The sequence below is a fragment of the Neovison vison genome, chromosome 5 (genome assembly GCF_020171115.1).
Source record: "Neovison vison isolate M4711 chromosome 5, ASM_NN_V1, whole genome shotgun sequence".
NCBI lineage: Eukaryota > Metazoa > Chordata > Mammalia > Carnivora > Mustelidae > Neogale > Neogale vison.
The window spans coordinates 105,236,872-105,254,346 of NC_058095.1; the positions used below are offsets into that span (position 1 = coordinate 105,236,872).

At 42.5% G+C, this 17,475-nt stretch overlaps 1 protein-coding gene and 1 pseudogene across 2 annotated transcripts in view; both read right to left on the reverse strand.

Moving 5' to 3' along the window:
* Nucleotides 1-239: 239 nt before the first annotated feature.
* Nucleotides 240-17,475, reverse strand: part of FAM124A (family with sequence similarity 124 member A) — a 102,908-nt gene continuing 85,672 nt past the window's right edge. For both annotated transcript variants that reach the window (XM_044249669.1, XM_044249668.1), the window contains one exon: nt 240-1,355. In XM_044249669.1, the coding sequence (XP_044105604.1) occupies nt 543-1,355 (813 nt within the window). In that variant the 3' untranslated portion in view covers nt 240-542. The remainder of the gene's footprint in view (nt 1,356-17,475) is intronic.
* LOC122907060 lies at nt 15,912-16,553 on the reverse strand (annotated as a pseudogene).

A 17,475-nucleotide genomic window follows, 5' to 3' on the forward strand; every position in this document is an offset into this window, starting at 1 on the left:
TCAGCACTACCTGGAAATTCTTAGGGCCACTGTCGCCTGGTGATGCAAATATGTATGCAGAATCCAGTAAGCTGTACGTTACGTTATTGTGCACTAAGCTCTCATACAGGTCACTTAGTAGCTTTCCCACATTCAACATTTTGGCTTTAATTGTTTTTCCTTCACAGCATGAAAAATTGCCGAATCAGCTCCGGCTGACTAGGTTTTCTTTTCATTTCAAATAATGATATGAGGCATTTAAATTGTATTAAGTGCACTAAACCATATCTCAAAAGGAATTGGGTATTCGAAAAAAATTTTACAACTTAAGCTCGAGAATTTATTTGCATGAAAATGCGAGCGTTTTTCCAGCAAGTCTCTAAAATGTGCCACCTCTCAGGTAAGAATGGGTGGTGTGGCACCTGTGCTAGTGAGCCCGTGAGATGGACGGATTTCCGACGGACCTGGGGGGGCGGGCTGAGAGCACGCACGGGTGGTGTGCAGACCCCAGTGGGGCAGTAGGACCTGAGTCTGTGTGTCTGGAACACAAGAGCAGAGGGTGTTCAGATGTAGAATTCCTCCATGTCATTGTCCACGGGTCCGGCCAGCACTGGGGGCAATGGGGCATCTCTGCCCGCGGTCTGTTCAGTGCAGAGAGCATCACAGGGAGGCTCTGGGGAGGACTCTGTGAATGAGGAGGGGCCATGAGTGGGGGGAGCAGCAGCGGCCGCTGGGTCTGAGGAGCTGCAAGGCCCTTTGGTGAAGAAAGGGAGGGAAGCCCAGGTGGTCTCTGTGGCCGCCCCACTCCCGGTGGGCAGTGGGCCTTCTCTGAAACCCTTAGGCTTTGACCAGTGGCTGCTGCACCTTTCAGGGGGGAGGGCTGCTTCCACGGTGCTGCAGAACCGACTGGGCGCCGAATAGGCAGAGACCACAGAGAGGTCTGAGGAGGACAGCCGGAGGCCCGTGTCCACGTCGGTCTCCTGGGCCCCCTCCAGGTCATCGATGGAGAGGAGGTGGCTGTGCCTCCCCTCCGTCGCCCTGTGCCCTGGGTCATCTGTGTTTGAAAACCACTGTGGTAGAGCTGAGGAGCCCGGGAAGGAGTCTCCTGTGGGCAAACAAAACAAGGACTTGCTTCTCTGGAAGGACCAGGGGAGGCTGGGAGGGCTACCAGCTTGTCTGGCGGCTTCTTGAGGATGCCCGGTCGGCCGGCCTATCTGGCCAGGGCCCGGATGTGAGCTGTCCGGTAGGGGCTGCTGGCTGCTGCCAGGCGTCCGGCTCGGGGCGGTGGTGCTCGGGGAAGGCATGGAAGGAGGTTTTTGCTCCGACGCGTGGTGACTTCTGCCAGCCTTAGGAAACCTCTTGTGCACCTTTTGTGCCTGTAGGGGAAGAGGGCACGTCATGTTAGTGTAGGACTGGGGTCACTGGCAAGGAGGATGTTAACTCGAAACTTCCAGCAGTGTCGTGGCAATCAAACGTTACCAAACATCTCATTCTCCAAACTCTAAAATCAAGAGGTAGCAGAGTTTGGGTGAGTGTGGACCCGACTTCTCAGCCTGAGGAGACCTCTCTGAACCTGGGAGGAGAAGCAGCCCTTGGCTGCCGTCGGGGCTATTGTTATTTCAAGGACATAGGGAGGGCTGCTTGCTGCACGGATTCCCCACAAGCATGAGGGCCTGGCCAAGCGTGAGGATGCCGGGATGAGGACACTAGTAAATACAAAAAGAACATCTGAAGGGTGTGTCTCTCTCCACCAAAGCAGCACTGTTTGAATCTAACTGATTGGAAGATGGGCGTGATCAGGGTAGGGTATCACAGTCTTAGGTCAACATGGGACTCCATTCCAGTATGTGTGAGATTGCCAGGCTATATCCTAGGGGCAGTGGCCCATGGCTCAGAGTGGTAAATCTTTGATGAGTGAGGGGCTATCAGGAAATTAGCATTTATTCTCTTGCTATCTGGAACCAGACTCTTCCATACACTCTGCCCTGCAGAGACTGGACAGGAGGGGGTGCTGCTGATTACTGCCAGACCCCACAGAAGCCCCTTAGGGCTTGGACAAGCATTGTCTCCCTCTAACACCTCACCCTGTTCTGCTCTTCCGCCCACCCTCCCTGCATGCAGCACACGAGGGACCTGCTTCTGTTCTGTGGAACGGGGGACCTCTATACGAGACAGATTCGCCATCTGGTCTAGCTCAGTGCCTAAGCCTGCAGGCCAAACTTACTATGCAAAGTTTCCATTAAATAATGGATTTGGGGACAGCGGGTCTGGCCCTATTTAGTATGGATCATCTAATTTATGAATCCTTGAAATAAGGGTCCTGAGTGTGGTTTACTATCTGGGATTTTTCCTGGCACCCAGCAGGCCCTTCCCTATACAACAGACACCCTTTCTTCCCTATTAAATGGGAACTAGGTTTTCCCACAGCTGCTTGAGAGATATGGGTGAATGTAAAATACATTTATTGTGTATCCATTACAGGTGAAGGAGTGGAAACTAAAATGAGACTCTGTGTTTGACCACATGAAGCTTACACTGAAAGATAAGAGAAAGAAATCCCTTGGGCAAGAAACTGATGACAGGCCCAACGGCAGGGCTGTGAAGCAGAGACCAGGCACACCTGCCCCGTTGGAGCAGAGGAGTCTCCAAAGGAGGTGGCCCCACAGGTGAGCCTTTGAGATGCACAGCTGGCCTCCTGCTGGATGGCATGGGTGGAGAGGAGGCTGTGCTGGAGAGAGGCCAACCCAAACAGGCTGACTGTTAGCAGGTAGGCAACAAATGTGGACAGGGTGTGGGGCTGAGAAGCAGCTGGCCTGATCACAGTCGAATGATGAAGTTCACACTGGGAATGGAGTCTAGAGCTGTTCTGGTCAAGGACACCTTGACTAGGTAAGAAATCTACATACTCATCCTTATGTTGCAGTCTTAATTCTGTTACTTATGTATGGCCGTTCCTTCCATTGATTTCTAAGGTCTTTGCCTACTTGCAGATCTCTCCTAATCTTATACAATCTGATTCATTCTTTCAATCACAACACTAACTAGGGGTCTTCTCCATGGGTGTGTTTAAGTTTTGAATGGGTTATTAAAGGTGCACCAAGATGCTGCTCTCTTTTACCAGCAGCCTCTTGCACCACAGAAATATTCTAGTTATCATTTTCCATGGGATCTTTGGTGAGAAAAAGGTCCGGAGGGCCAGGCACAGATAATTTTGAACAAGACATAATCTAAGCCCCTAGCAATGAACAATACAGTGTTCAAGGATGATAAAGTGAGCTGTGATGAGAAGGTGAGTGACAACGGATGGACCATGTTTGGGCACAAAGGAGGGAGATGTTGATTCTCCTGAGAAATGAGGCAGCATGGGTAGAAAAAGCTTGCCTTGGGCAGTCATACTTGGACAAAATCTTGGAGGTGCACGAGGTGCCCTCCAACTGGAGGGCGACCAGCGTGGCATGGAGGCACGCTCACGCACAGAAGCAGCCTGATCAGAGGCTGTAGGTGTGAACCAAAGCAAGAGGTGAGCCCTGAGAGGTAAGAAGAGTCTCGTCAGGGTGGGCCCCAAATCGTGTTCATGTAAGTCCCCTGCACTTTAAAACCGGAAGACTTGAGAGCAAGATGGTGACACGGCCAAGTCTGTGGCTGCGGCATAAAGGAGAAAGGACTGGACGGGGAGGAAGACTGGTGGTAGAAAGCATTTTAGAGGATACTGCTGTAGTCTTTCACTTTGTAAGATTTGTGACAAGCCACATTCCTGTTGGCTTGCCCGAGTGTCTTCCCAAACATCAGTTCAGATATTCAGGTCTTTGTACGGATTATCTGTCCAACCTCCTGATCCTTTCCTTAAATCTCAGTCTCTATATTCTGTGGTGTGTGTCCCCATGGCCTGATGAATCTAGTCCTGCCCTTTCTGTACAGCCCACTGAAATTCCCAAGTCGTTCTGCCACAGGTGGCTTAAGAAGCCAAAAGTGAAAGTAGCACTTATGGAGATTTTTGATGGTCCGAGTTATAGATCTTTGAAGAACATGGTGCAAAATGCTTTTGGTACAGCTTGTAAGTGGGTGCACTGTGGTTCTCCTGATGGTCTCAATCATTTGAATTTGGCTAAACAAGAAAAGATAAGTCATGATGCTCTTGAGAGAAGGAAGTCCTCCAGTATGGAGGACGCTTTGGGAGGGAGAGGCAATGTTTATTAATCAATATGTGGATCTAGGATTTTCCCTAAGGGTCCATTCCCCTGGGTGCCCCGATGTATTTCTTATTTGATAAATGCACATTACCCTATAACTTCCATCTTTGGAGCCTTACTCGAAGAGCATACATTTGGTAAGCATATTTGCATTCTGAATCTGCCTGAAAAAGGAAGCCTCCATGAGAATTGCTTCATGAGCATCAAAAGGCCAAGGTTGCCATGAAAGAAACTGCTAGGAGACATCAAATCTTCCCGCTATCAGGGGGCAGAATGGTGTTAAATTTGACTTAAAACCAGGAACAACTGGCACAGGACAAACAACTGGTGGTTTTGCAGGGATTTTCACCACTGTGCTTGTTCAATGGAAACCTACCTATGTTCTCTCATTTTGGCTCCATCATGAAGGCAGGAGCTCAGATAAACCCAAAACTACCTGCCTTGAAGACAGGACACACCCCATGTCGGTTACTAGTGTTTCTACAGTGCACCTGGGCTGGTGGGGTTCCAGCTGGACCAGCACTGGCTGGTGGTAAGGGCAGGGTCGGGGGCAGGGAGTTGCAGGAGGGTGGCTGCGAGCCTCCACCCCTCCCTCCACCCCAGTTCCAACGCTGAGCGCACGGGGGATGAGTTTGCAGCAAATCTGGTGGTATTCTCCAGCTTTGCAGAAAAGTCAGATTCAAAAGCAGCATCTGGTCTATCTTAAAGACAACTCACATAGACACTGGGTGGAGCTTCTTTCTGTGCCCTTCTGGCTGTGCCTCTCTTGTCTGCTTGTCTAACTTGACCAGGAATACTACAGGCTGAGAATGAATCATTTAGATGTTTCAGGAAACTCTTCCCCAGGTGACCTTTCCAGAGTAAAACCTCACCCTGTGGGCCCTCCTTCCAGGGAAGCCTCTCTCTGCCTGGCCTCGGGCTCTCAGGGCTGCCTTCTGTGACAGCAGCCATGTGCCTTGGAGTCCCCTTTCTCTCTGAAGCAGTGCAGGCTGCTGACTCACTGGAAGCCAGTGGGTCCTCCCTTTGCTACTTATGGAACAGAATAGCATTAGATAAATGAATCTGCTTCAGGCAACTAGCCAGGGAGATCTGGTTATGTCTCTGAAATCACAAAGCAGTGACATGTTGCAGTCACCCTGGAAGCTTCTCTGGCAACTTTGAGCCTAGGCAGTTTGCAGTTAGGAGCGTGAAGAAGTCTGAGCTGAGGCATCTTTTTCAGTGATCTGGGTGTCAGTAGACTCATTTCCTGGCACATGGGTAGAACCCCTGGTGAAGGGGACTCTGCCCTGACCCAGTAACCCTGGGCAGTGTCACACTGGAATTCTCCCTCATTCTCACACCTCCTCTTTCTGAGAAGGGTCATTTCCTCTTGTGTCCTTGGTGCAAATACAACCAGGGTGGCAATGTGTGCTGAGTAATGAGACAGAAATAGAAATTTTAATCCAGCGACTAACAAAAACATTAGGGGCAACTCAAGGAAATTGGGCAATGGGTTTACATGAAAAATCAGATTTTTGTTCTAAAGAAAAACACATCTTGCTTCCCACTTCACTGTCCTCTGGGAAGTTTTCATATAGCCTATGTTGTCTTTGAAATTATTTAAAACATTTAAAGTTGTTTAAAGACTTACTTTTTAAAGATTTTATTAGAGAGCATGAGGGGGAGAGGCATTGGGAGAGGGAGAAGCAGGCTCCCTGCTGAGCAGGAGCCCAATATGGGGCTTGATCCCAGGACCCTGAGATCATGACCTGAGCCAAAGGCAGCCGCTTAACCGACTGAGTCACCCAGGTGCCCCTAAAAATTATTTTAAATAGAAATGATTAAAATAATTCTTATTGAAATATAGTTGATATATAAAAATAGAGTAACAGTGCTGTACTAATATTACGTATTGTGAAATGATCACCATAATAAACCTAGTTAATCACCACACATCCCGCATGAGCTCAAAGTGGGAGCTGGCTGTGTTGGGGGGAGACTCACGGCCACATTCCTGCAACCCCTACCCCAGCCCCTGCCATTACCACCAGCTAGTACTCGTCCAGCTGGAACCCCACCTGCCCAGCTAGCGCTTCCACGGTGCACCTGAGCCCCCCTCTGGTGACCAACATCAGGTGCATCCTCTCTTCAAAGCAGCATAATTTAGGGTTTATCTGAACCCCTGCCTTCATGATGGAGTCAAAAATAAGACGGCACAGGTAGTTTTCTCTTAAACAATCACAGTGGTGAAAATCTCTGCAAAACCACCAAGTGTCTGTCCTCTGCCAGTCATTCCTGATTTTAAGCAAAAAAAAATTTGTTTTCTTGTAATGCAAACTCTTAATCTGCTCTCTTAGTAGTGTTCAATATACAACCCGGTGTTGCTAACCAGTCATTAAGCTGTGTCACATCTCCAGGGCTTATGTTTTTACAACTGAAAGTACACCTTTTGAACAGCTTTACTCCCCATCCCCCAATCCTGGCAACCACCCGTCTGTTCTCTGTATCTGTGAGTTTGTTTGAATTCCACATCGAAGGAAGATCATATGGTACCATTCTCTGACTTGTTTGCTTAGCATACTGCCTTTGAAGTCTATCTGTGTTGTTGCAAATGGTGGGATTTCCTTTTTTATGGCTGAAAAAATATATTTTTCTTTATACATTCATCTACTGATGGGCACACAGGTGGCTTCCGTATCTTGGCCATTGTAAATAATGCTGCAATGTACATGCGGGGGAGCGAGTTCTTTTGGGGGGTTTTCATTTTCTTTGGATGAATACTCAGAAGTGGAATTGCTGGATCTTCTGGGAATTCTATTTTTAGTTGTTGAGGAACCTCCATAAGGTTTTCCACAGTGGCTGCAGCAATTTCCATTCCCACCAACAGCCTTCACTCCACATCCTCGACAACATGGTATTTCTTGTCTGATACTAGCCACTCTGATGGGTGTGGGTGGCATAACATTTGGTTTAGATTCGCATTTCCCTGATGAGGAGCGATCCTGGGCACCGTCTTATGGACCTGCTGGCCATGCAAATGTCTTCTAGAGAAAAGTCTCTATTCAGATTCTCTGCCCATTTTTTAATCAGGTTCTTTATTTGCTACTGAGTTATGTGAATTCTTTATGTATTTGGATATTAACTGCTTATCAGATAAACATTTGCAAATATTTTCTCCCACTCAGTAGGTTGTGTTTTCATTTTGTTGATGGTTTCCTTTGTTGTGCAGATGCCTTCTCATTTGATGCTGACCCACTGACTATTTTGGCTTTTGTTGTTTTCCTTTTGGTGTCAAATTAAAAAAAATCACTAGGACTGGTGTCATGCAGCTTACCTGTTTTATTTTAGGGATTTCATCATTTTAGTTCTTTTTTTTTTTTTTTAAGATTTTATTTATTTATTTGTCAGAGAGAGAGGGAGAGAGAGTGAGCACAGGCAGACAGAGAGGCAGGCAGAGGCAGAGGGAGAAGCAGGCTCCCTGCCGAGCAAGGAGCCCGATGTGGGACTCGATCCCAGAACGCTGGAATCATGACCTGAGCCGAAGGCAGCTGCTTAACCAACTGAGCCACCCAGGCGTCCCTCATCATTTTAGTTCTTATGTTCAAGGTTTAATCCACTTTGAGTTCATTTTTGTGTATGGTATAAAACAGTGGTCCAGTTTCATTTTTTTTAAATGTGGCTGTCCAGTTTTCCCAGTACCATCTACTGAAGAAACTACCCATTCCACATTGTATATTCATGGCTCCACTGTTGTGAATTAACCAACCATGTATGTGTGAAATTATTTCTGGGCTCTCTATTCTGTTCTTGGGTGTATGTATCTGTTTTTATGCCAGTATCATTTTTATGGCTAGAGCTTTGTAATGTAGTTTGAAATAAGGAAGTGTGGTGCCTCTGGCTTTGTTGTTCTTTCTTAATTAAGATTACTGTATGGTGACTAACACAGTAAAAAAATAAAAAATTAAAAAAATTAAGATAGCTTTGGCTCTTCAGAATTTTTTTGTGGTTGCATACCAATCTTAGGATTATTTGTTCTAGGTCTATAAAAAATACCACTGATATTAATAAGGATTGCATCAAATATATAGATTGTTTTAGATTGTATGGACATTTTTACAATAATGATCCTTCTAATCCATCAGCATGGAATACCTTTCCATTATTTGTATCTTCTTGCGTTTCCTTCATCAGTGTCTTATAATTTTCCACGTATGACCTTTCACCTTGGTTAAATTCATTCTTAGGTATTTTATTCTTTTGGTAAAATTAGAAACAGGATTGTTTTCTTAATTTTGCTTATGGTTATTGGTGTATAGAAATGCAACACAATTTTATATATTGATATTATACTCTGCAACATTACTGAATTCATTTATCAGTTTTGACAGGTTTTTTTGTTTGTTTTATTTTAGTATAGGCTTAAGGGTTTTCTCTATATAGTGTCATGTCATCTGCCAATAATGACAGTTTTACTTCTTTCTTTCCAATTTGGTTGCCTTTTATTTCTTTTTCTTGCCTAATAGCTCTAAGACTTGCAGTATTATGTCAAATAAAAGCAGTAAGGTGGGAATCTTTGTCTTGTTTCTGGTCTTAGAGGAAAAGTTTTCCACTTTTTCACAACTGTGTATGATGTTAGTTGTGGGCCTATTATATATGCTCTTTATTATGTGGAGGTATGTTTCTTCTATATCCAACGTATCCAGAATTTTTATCGTAAATGTTGAATTTTGTCAAATTCAAATGTTGAATTTCTTTCTGCATCAATTTAGATGATCATATAATGTTTATCCATCCTTTGATAATATAGTGTGTAACCCTGATAGGTGGATGTTGAACCATCTTTGCATCCCTGGAATAAATCCTACTCAATCATGGTGTATCATCCTTTCGAAACTCTCTGGACTTCTTGGATCTGCAGGTCTGTTTCCTTCCCTGGGTTAGGAGAGTTTTCATCCATTACTTTGTCAAATAAGTTTCCTACTTTTTCTCTCTCTCTTCTCCTGGGGACCCTTATAATGTGAATGTTAGTCTGCTTGCTGTTGTCCCATAAGTTCCCAAAGCTATCTTCACTCTTGTTCTTTTTCCTTTTTGCTGGTCTAATTGGAGGAGTTCTGATGCCTTGTCTTGGAATTTACTGATCCTTTCTTCTGCTTATCTAGTCTGTTGTTGAACCCCTCCAGTGCATTTTTCAGTTCAATTACTATTTCTTCTGCTCTATGACTTAATATGTGGTACTTATATTTTCTTTTTGTTGAAATTCTCACTTTGTTCATTTTCTCCTGAGCTTAGTGATCATCTTTATTAGGTAAATTCCTTACCTCTATTTCATTAAGGTATTTTTCTGAGATTTTACCTGTTCTTTCATTTGGAACATGTTCCTTTGTTTCTGCATTTTCTTTCATTCTCTGTGTTGGTAGCTATGCATTAGAAAAAACAGCCAAATCTCCCAGCCTGAAGGAGCAGGATCATGCGGGAGATGAAATTATTATTCAATCTTGCTCTGGCTTTTCACTGTATCTTGGAGCTTTGCGTTTGTCCCAGCAGTCTATTTTATTCCTAGTGGCTTCAAATAATTGAGGGTGCTCTAAGACTTGTGAGTGTCTCAAAGGGAGGATCTCAGTCAGAGCCTAGATTCAGGCTGATTGAAAGCAAGACCCTCAGGCAGCAGAGTTTAAAATATGCAAATACAACTCTTTCAGGGGAAGACTGGGAGACAGGTGTTGTCTGCTTTCTCTGCACCAAGCCTCAGCCCGCCCTGGGATGATAGCCAATTAAGAAGCATTTCTTTGTTTGCTACCATCCAACTGACACACAAGCCCTGCTGGATACCAGGGTCAAACTATCAAGGAATGTTTTCTCAGGGTGGCAGACACAAAAGGTGGGACACCAAAAAAGTATATAAGCAGTTCCTTTCTTGCAACCTGAGACTAAGAGGAGGAAAAGCATGAAGATAAAGAGCATAAGGATGGTGCCACCGGCCTTCCCAGTCTCTGGAGAGGGTTATAGTCAGCTCCCATACAAGTAGTGAAATAAAAGCATGCCCCATAGGCCACGGCTATAAAGATACAGTAATAACCTGCTTTTATAGAGAGAGTGGGAATTTCAGTCTGATACCTCTTTGCCCTGTGGTATAGTGGGTTAAGAACTCCTTTTCAATTTGTTATAGTCCTCTGGAGCCTGCAAAAGTACAGGCCTGCTGGCCAGCAGAGCCAAGCAGCCTCCCCTGGAGGGCAGCTGTAAAAACAGGGCACAAGACAAAACTCCTTTCTGGGAGATACTGGTGACCTGGAGTGAGGCAGAGGGAAGAGCACAAAAATAGCACCCACAGGCAACTGCTTTGTAAAGCATTTCAGTAGGTCCCTGGATATGTGTTAAATTAGATGTGCCAGCCCTTAGGTGAAGCTTTAAGATAGGCAAACAGGGTGTGGTTTTTTGTTTTTGTTTTGTTTTGTTTTTAAAGGAAGACTTGGTGCTTTTTAGTTCACTGTCTCTCTGCTAGGCCCTGAGGGTGGGTAATTCTGGATAGCCCTTTAAGAACTATTTCTAAAAAAGAAAAAGAAAAAAAAAAAGAACTATTTCTCAGGTCCTGATAGCCTTGTGGGGCTTTTGGACAGGAGCGCCATGGGTTTTCAAAGCTAGGTGTTTTGGGGACTCATTTCTCAGGTACACACTTTAAAAAGCTGCAGCACTACAAGAGGAGTTCAAATCCCTTACTCCCCAGGGAGAGATCGGAGTTGTGAGATCCCTCTTGATGGTGGGTTACTTTGCCAGGACTGAGTTTCATTGTGAGACTCTGTCTCAACCTATCCTACCTTTTTTTTTTTTCTTCTTAATTGAAGTAGAGTTGACACACAATGTTTCATTAGTTACAGGTGTACAACATAGTGATTCAACAAGTCTAAATGTTATGCTGTGGTCACCACAAACGTGGCTACCATATGTCACCATCCAACACTATTATAACCACACTGACTATTTTCCCTATGCTGTTCCTTTCATCCACATGACTTACTCATTCTGTAACAGGAAGCCTGTATCTCCCACTCCCTTTTCCTCTGGCAACCATCAATTTGTTCTCTGTACTAATGTGTTTGTTTCTGGTTTTTCTTCCTTTTATTTCACTTAGCATAATACCTTCTAGATCTATCCATGTTGTTGCAAATGGCAATGTCTTATCCCTTCTTATGGCTAATACTCCATTGTGTGTATGTATGTGTGTGTGTAAACACACACGCCTCAGTCCACTCATTTCTCAATAGACAGTTGGGTTGCTTCTATATCTTGGCTAATGATACACTAAAAAAGGGTTATTACTTCTTTTTGGAATTTGTGTTTTTGTTTTCTTTGGCTAAATAGTAGTGGAATTACTGGAACATATGGTATTTGTTTTTAATTTTTTTGAGGCACTTCTATACTGTTTTCTACAGTGTCTGTACCAATTTACATTCCCAGCAAGAGTTCACAAGGTTTCCTTTTTCTCTATATTCTTGCCAACACTTACTTATCTTTTTGATAGTAGCCATTCTGATAGGTGTTGATATCTCCTTGTGGTTTTGATTTACATTTCCTTGATGATAAGTGATGTTGAGCATCTTTTTTTTTTTTTAAGATTTTATTTATTTATTTGACAGACAGAGATCACAAGTAGTCAGAGAGGCAGGCAGAGAGAGAGGGGGAAGCAGGCTCCCTGTGGAGCAGAGAGCCTTGATGTGGGGCTCGATCCCAGGACACCAGGATTATGACCTGAGCTGAAGGCAGAGGCTTTAACCCAGTGAGCCACCCACGTGCCCCGAGCATCTTTTCATGTATCTATTGGCCATCTTTGTTTTCTTTGGAGAAATTACTACTCAGATCCTCTGCCCATTTTTCAGTTAGATTATTATTATTTTTTGGTGTTGAGTTGTTTAAGTTCTTTATGTTTTTCTGGATATTAACTCCCTATCAGATATATCATTTGCAAATATCTTCTCTCATTCAATAGGCTGCCTTTTCATTTGTTGATAGTTTCATTTGCTGTGCAAAAGCTTTTATTTTTTGGTATAGTCCCAATAGTTTATTTTTACTTTTGATGCCCTTGCCTTATAGGAGCCATACCTAGAAAAATGTTGCTAAGTCATGGCCATGTTCAAGAGATTACTGCTCATGTTTTTTTCTAGAAGTTTTATGGTTTCAGGTCTCACACAGTTAGGTTCCTTAAAACAAAACAAAAAATATGTTTATTTTTTTAGAGTCGGAGAGGGGGAGAGAGAGAACCAATGAGCAGGGGGAGGGGCAGAAGGAGAGAATCTCAAGCAGACTCCCTGCTGAGCATCTTTCCCCTAAACAATCCCCTGCACCCGCCCCCAGCATGGGGCTAATCCCACTATCTTGAGATCATGACCTGAGCCAAAATCAAGAGTCAGATAGATGCTCAACAAGCTGAGCCACCTGGTGTCTCCTCACATTTAGCTTCATAATCTATTCTTGTTTATGGTAAAATAGTGGTCCAGTTTCATTCTTTTACATGTAGCTGTCTAGTCTTCCCAGCACCATTTGTTGAAGAGGCTGTCTTTCCCCTGTTGTATATTCTTGCCTTTCTGGTTGAGATCAATTGACCATATATGCATGGGCTTATTTCTGGGCTCTCTCTCTCTCTCTCTCTTTTTTTTTTTTAAGATTTTTAAAAATTTATTTATTTGACAGAGAGATCACAAGTAGGCAGAGAGGCAGGCAGAGAGAGAGAGGGGAAAGTAGGCTCCCCGCTGAGTAGAGTGGGCTCTCTATTCTATTCCATTGATCTGTGTGTCAGTTTTTATTTGCAGTACCATCCTGTTTTGATCACTATAGCTTTGTAGTATATCTTGAAATCAAGGATTGTGATAGCTTCAGCTTTGATCCTTCTCAAGATTGCTTTGGCTATTGAGGGTCTTTTGTGGTTCCATACGAATTTTAGGATCATTTCTTGGTTCTGTGAAAAATGTTGTTGGTATTTGGGTAGGGATTGCATACAGATTGAATCTGTAGATTACTTTGGGTAGTACAGAAATTTCAATAATATTCTTCCAATCCAGCAGCATGGAATGTCTTTCCATTTGTTCATGTCATCTTCAACTACTTTTGATCAATGTTTTATAGTTTTTAGAGTATAGGACTTTCACCTCCTTGGACAAGTTTATTCTTATTAACTCCTTAAGTTAATAAGTTTATTCTAATTAACTCCTCTTTAAGTGTTTGGTAGATTTGGTAGATTCATGGGTGAATCCATCTGGTACTAGACTTTTGTTTGTTGGGAGTTTTTTCATTAACAATTTAATTTTGTCTTTTCAGATTTGCTTATTTTACCTAATTCAGTTTTGGAAGGTGGATAAATTTCTGGAAACCTACTATTTCTCCTGGGTTGTCTCCCAGTTTGTTGGCTTTTTTTTTTTTTTTTTTTTTTTGTGGTAGGCTCATATAACCTTTTGTATTTCTGTGGTGTTGATTTTCTTTTTTAAAGATTTTATTTATTTATTTGACAGACAGAGATCACAAGCAGGCAGAGAGGCAGGCAGAGAGAGAGGGGGAAGCAGGCTCCCCTCTCAGCAGAGAGCCCGATGTGGGGCTCCATCCCAGGACCCTGAGATCATGACCTGAGCCAAAGGCAGAGGCTTTAACCCACTGAACCACGCAGGCACTCCTGTGGTGTTGATTTTTACTTCTCTTTTATTTCTGATTTTATTTGGGACCTTTCACTTTTTTTTCTTTTGAGTCTGGCTAAAGGCTTACTTTATTTACATTTTAAGGAACCAGCTCTTGGTTTCTTTGATGTTTTCTATTTTTTTTTTTTTTTTCAGTTCCTATTCATTTATTTCTGCTCTGGTCTTTATAATTTCCTTCTTTCTACTAACCTTGGGGTTTGTTGTTTTTATTCTTCCCTTGGTTGTAAAGGTAGATAGTTTGAGATTTTTTTTCTATTATGTTCAATTAGCCAACATATAGTACATCATTAGTTTTTGATGAGATTTTTCTTATTTCTTGAGGTAGGCTTGTATTACTATATATTTCTCTCTTAGACATGCCATCACTGTGTCCCAAAGATTTTATATCATTGTGTTTTCATGTATTTTTTGACTTCCTTTTTGATTTCTTCATTGACCCATTCATTGGTTGTTTAGTAGCACGTTGTTTAACTTCCACATGTTTGTGTTTTTTCCCAGTTTCCTTTTTTAAAGATTCTGTTTATTTGAGAGAGAGATTGCAAACATTCAAGTTGGGGGAGAGGCAGAAGGAGAGGGAAAAGCAGACTCCCTGCTGAGCAGGGAGCCTGATGCAGGACTCCATCCCAGGACCTTGAGATCATGACCTGAGCTGAAGGCAGACACTTAACTGACTAAGCCACCCAAGCACCCCTCCAGGTTTTTGTTGTTGTTGTTGTTGTTGTTTTGTTTTTAATTCTTGTGATTGATTTCTATTTTCATACTATTATGGCTGAAAAAGATGCCTGACAGCATGTTTTCATTGATTTATTGAAACTTGTTTGGTGGCTTAGAATATGATCCTGGAGAATGTTCCATGTACACTTGGATGTTACTCTACTGTTTTTAGATGTGGTGTTCTGTATATATCTGTTAAGTCCATTTGGTCTAAAGTGTCATTCAAAGACATTGTTTCCTTATTTTCTGCCTGTATGATCGATCCACTGATATACATGGAGTGGTAAAGTCCCTACTATTATTGTATTTCTGTCAGTTCTTTTCTTTATGTCTGTTAAAAGATACTTTATATATTTAGGTGCTCCAGTGTTGGCTACATAGATATTTATAATTGTTATATCCTCTTGTTGAAAATGGTCCCTTTATAATTATGTAACGACTTATCTTTTGTTACAGTGTTTGTTTTTTGACATTCTTAACCCATTTTATTACATTGGTTGGAATGCTCTAAATCCATGAAAGCCTTTAAGAAAATCTTCAATTCCCAACCCTTTAAAAAAGTATGTTGATCCCTCCCACTCCCAATCAAAAAAGAGAAAAAGAAAAAGAAGAAAAAGTAGAGAACTAAGGATCTGGACAGATACACAATAGCATGCCTTTGTTCCTCTCATATCCCCAACTGCTATCTGTGATGAAGAATTCTCAGAAAGCAGACGTTTTAAGAATTCATATATGATCTCACCAGTGTAAAAAACGAGAACAACACTGATCTGGTGCCTCAGGTCATGCTTTGCAGACCATTTTTTAAAAAATTCCTAAGGTGTGATTACACATTTCACATGCATTTGTGAGAGATGTAAACAGTATGTTTATATCCCACATGAGTCAAGCTAAAGGTTTTCTAAATACTGTGTGGCACTAGAAACTTCATGTTGTTATCAAGTCAGTATCAGTATTAAGCGGATGGATTCTACAATGAATTATCATAGACATTTACTGAAAACAATATAAATCTGGCCCAGTAAGACCAGAACAGAAATATGCAATTTTCTTGATTTAAGATGGTCAAGTGTTTTTGTTTTTTTAAAAAAGGCTCTATACACTGTTTAAGACAAATATGTATAAGAAGCTTTTGTGTTGTGTGCTGACTTTATCATGACAACAACTCTAGCTGATTCTTTATGAAGGATTAGGGATACACATCTTCAGCAGTGCACAAGAGAAATAAACTCTCTTGTTTATAAAAGGCAATTTCTTGGGTTTAGAGAGGACTGTACTCTGGGAAGTACTTCAGGGTAATGGACAGTAATTCTAGGATTATAGCCAGGAAGTCCTGGAAGACTTCAGGAGATGCTTCAGCTTCTTCTAGATTTTAATGTTGAATAAGCCACTGAAGTGTGTTATCTGTGTTTTCCTTTTCTTTGCAAGAAATTGAGTAGCAGCAAATTCCTCTGTCCTGAATAACAGATAGGTTCATTTTTTCAGTTTGCTGTTTCTCATCCAAGGCCTTAGGAAGCTCTCTCTTGCTTCCAAGTACTAGCACTGGAATTCCTTGTAACAGTGGCTTAGCAAGAAGGTGATGTAGTTCATTTTGAGAGTCTTCTATCTTTTCACGATCAGCAGCATCTGTCACGTAAACAATGGCACTGACTCCCCTGCAGTACTGTTCTCACATGCTCCGGAATTGGGATTGTCCTCCTATGTCCCAAATCTTTCTTGTGATGTTACTTTAGTTACTTTCCTCATGTTAAAGCCCACTGTGGGTATCCTATCCTCACTGAACTGACCTGATGTGCTGACATGGATGAAGATGGTCTTGCCCGAGTACTGCAGCCCCACCAGCGTCAGTGCCATCTCCTCCTTCCAGAAGAGTGAGCGAAACCAGTCCGGCAGGTGGGAGATGAGCGCCAACATGATGGCCGCCGGGAGGGAGAATGGACGGGCGGGCGGGAGGACAGTAGCAGCGTCGGCTCCCACAAGAGCGGGCCTCAGCCCCGACCCCTCAACGGCTCCTCGGGGCCGCGGCACACCACTGGCCTTGTTTTAATGTCTGTTATGTCCGATACAAGCATTGCTACCTGGTTTCTTTGCTGCTATTTGAATGGAATATCTTTTTCCATCCTTTCCCTTTTAGTCTTTAGGTGGCTGTAGATCTGAAGTGAGTCTCTTGTAGGCAGCCTACAGATGGGTCTTTTTTAGCTTTAATCTATTCTTTTACCCTATGTTTTTTGATTGGAGCATTTAGACTATTTACATTTAAAGTAATTACTGATATGTATGTTATTACCATTTTCATTGTCTTCGGGTTGTTTTTGTTGTCTTTTTCTGTTCCTTTCTCCTCTTGGTTTCTTTCCTTGTGATTGGTGACTTCCTGCAGTGTTAGGATTGGGTTTCTCTTGTGTGTGTGTGTATGTATTATAGGTTTTTGATTTATGGTTACTGTGAACTTCATATATATTATCCTAAGTATACACTAGTCTGTATCAATTGGATAGTCCCCTAAGTTTGAGCACATTCTAAAAGAATTTTTTTACTCTCTCCTCCCCTTTTTATGTATATGTTGTTATATTTTATACTTTCCTTCTGAGTATGGCCTTTCCTTTTCCACTTAAAGAAGTCCCTTTAACATTTTAAGTCTTGTTTAGTAGTGATAAACTCCTTTAACTTTTGTTAATCTGCGAAACTTATGCTCTCTCCAATTCGGAATGATAACTATGCCAGGTAGAATATTTTTGGTTGTACGTTTTTATCCTTTCAGCACTTTTCAAACCAGAAGGGAATAACATGATACATTCAGTTTCTGCTGAAGATTCAGCTAATGGCCTTATGGGGTCTCCCTTTTGCTTCTTTCTTGCAACTCTTTAACTTTTGGCATTTTTATTATTATGTGTCATGGCGTGGAACACTTTGGGTTCATCTTGTTCATCTCTATTATT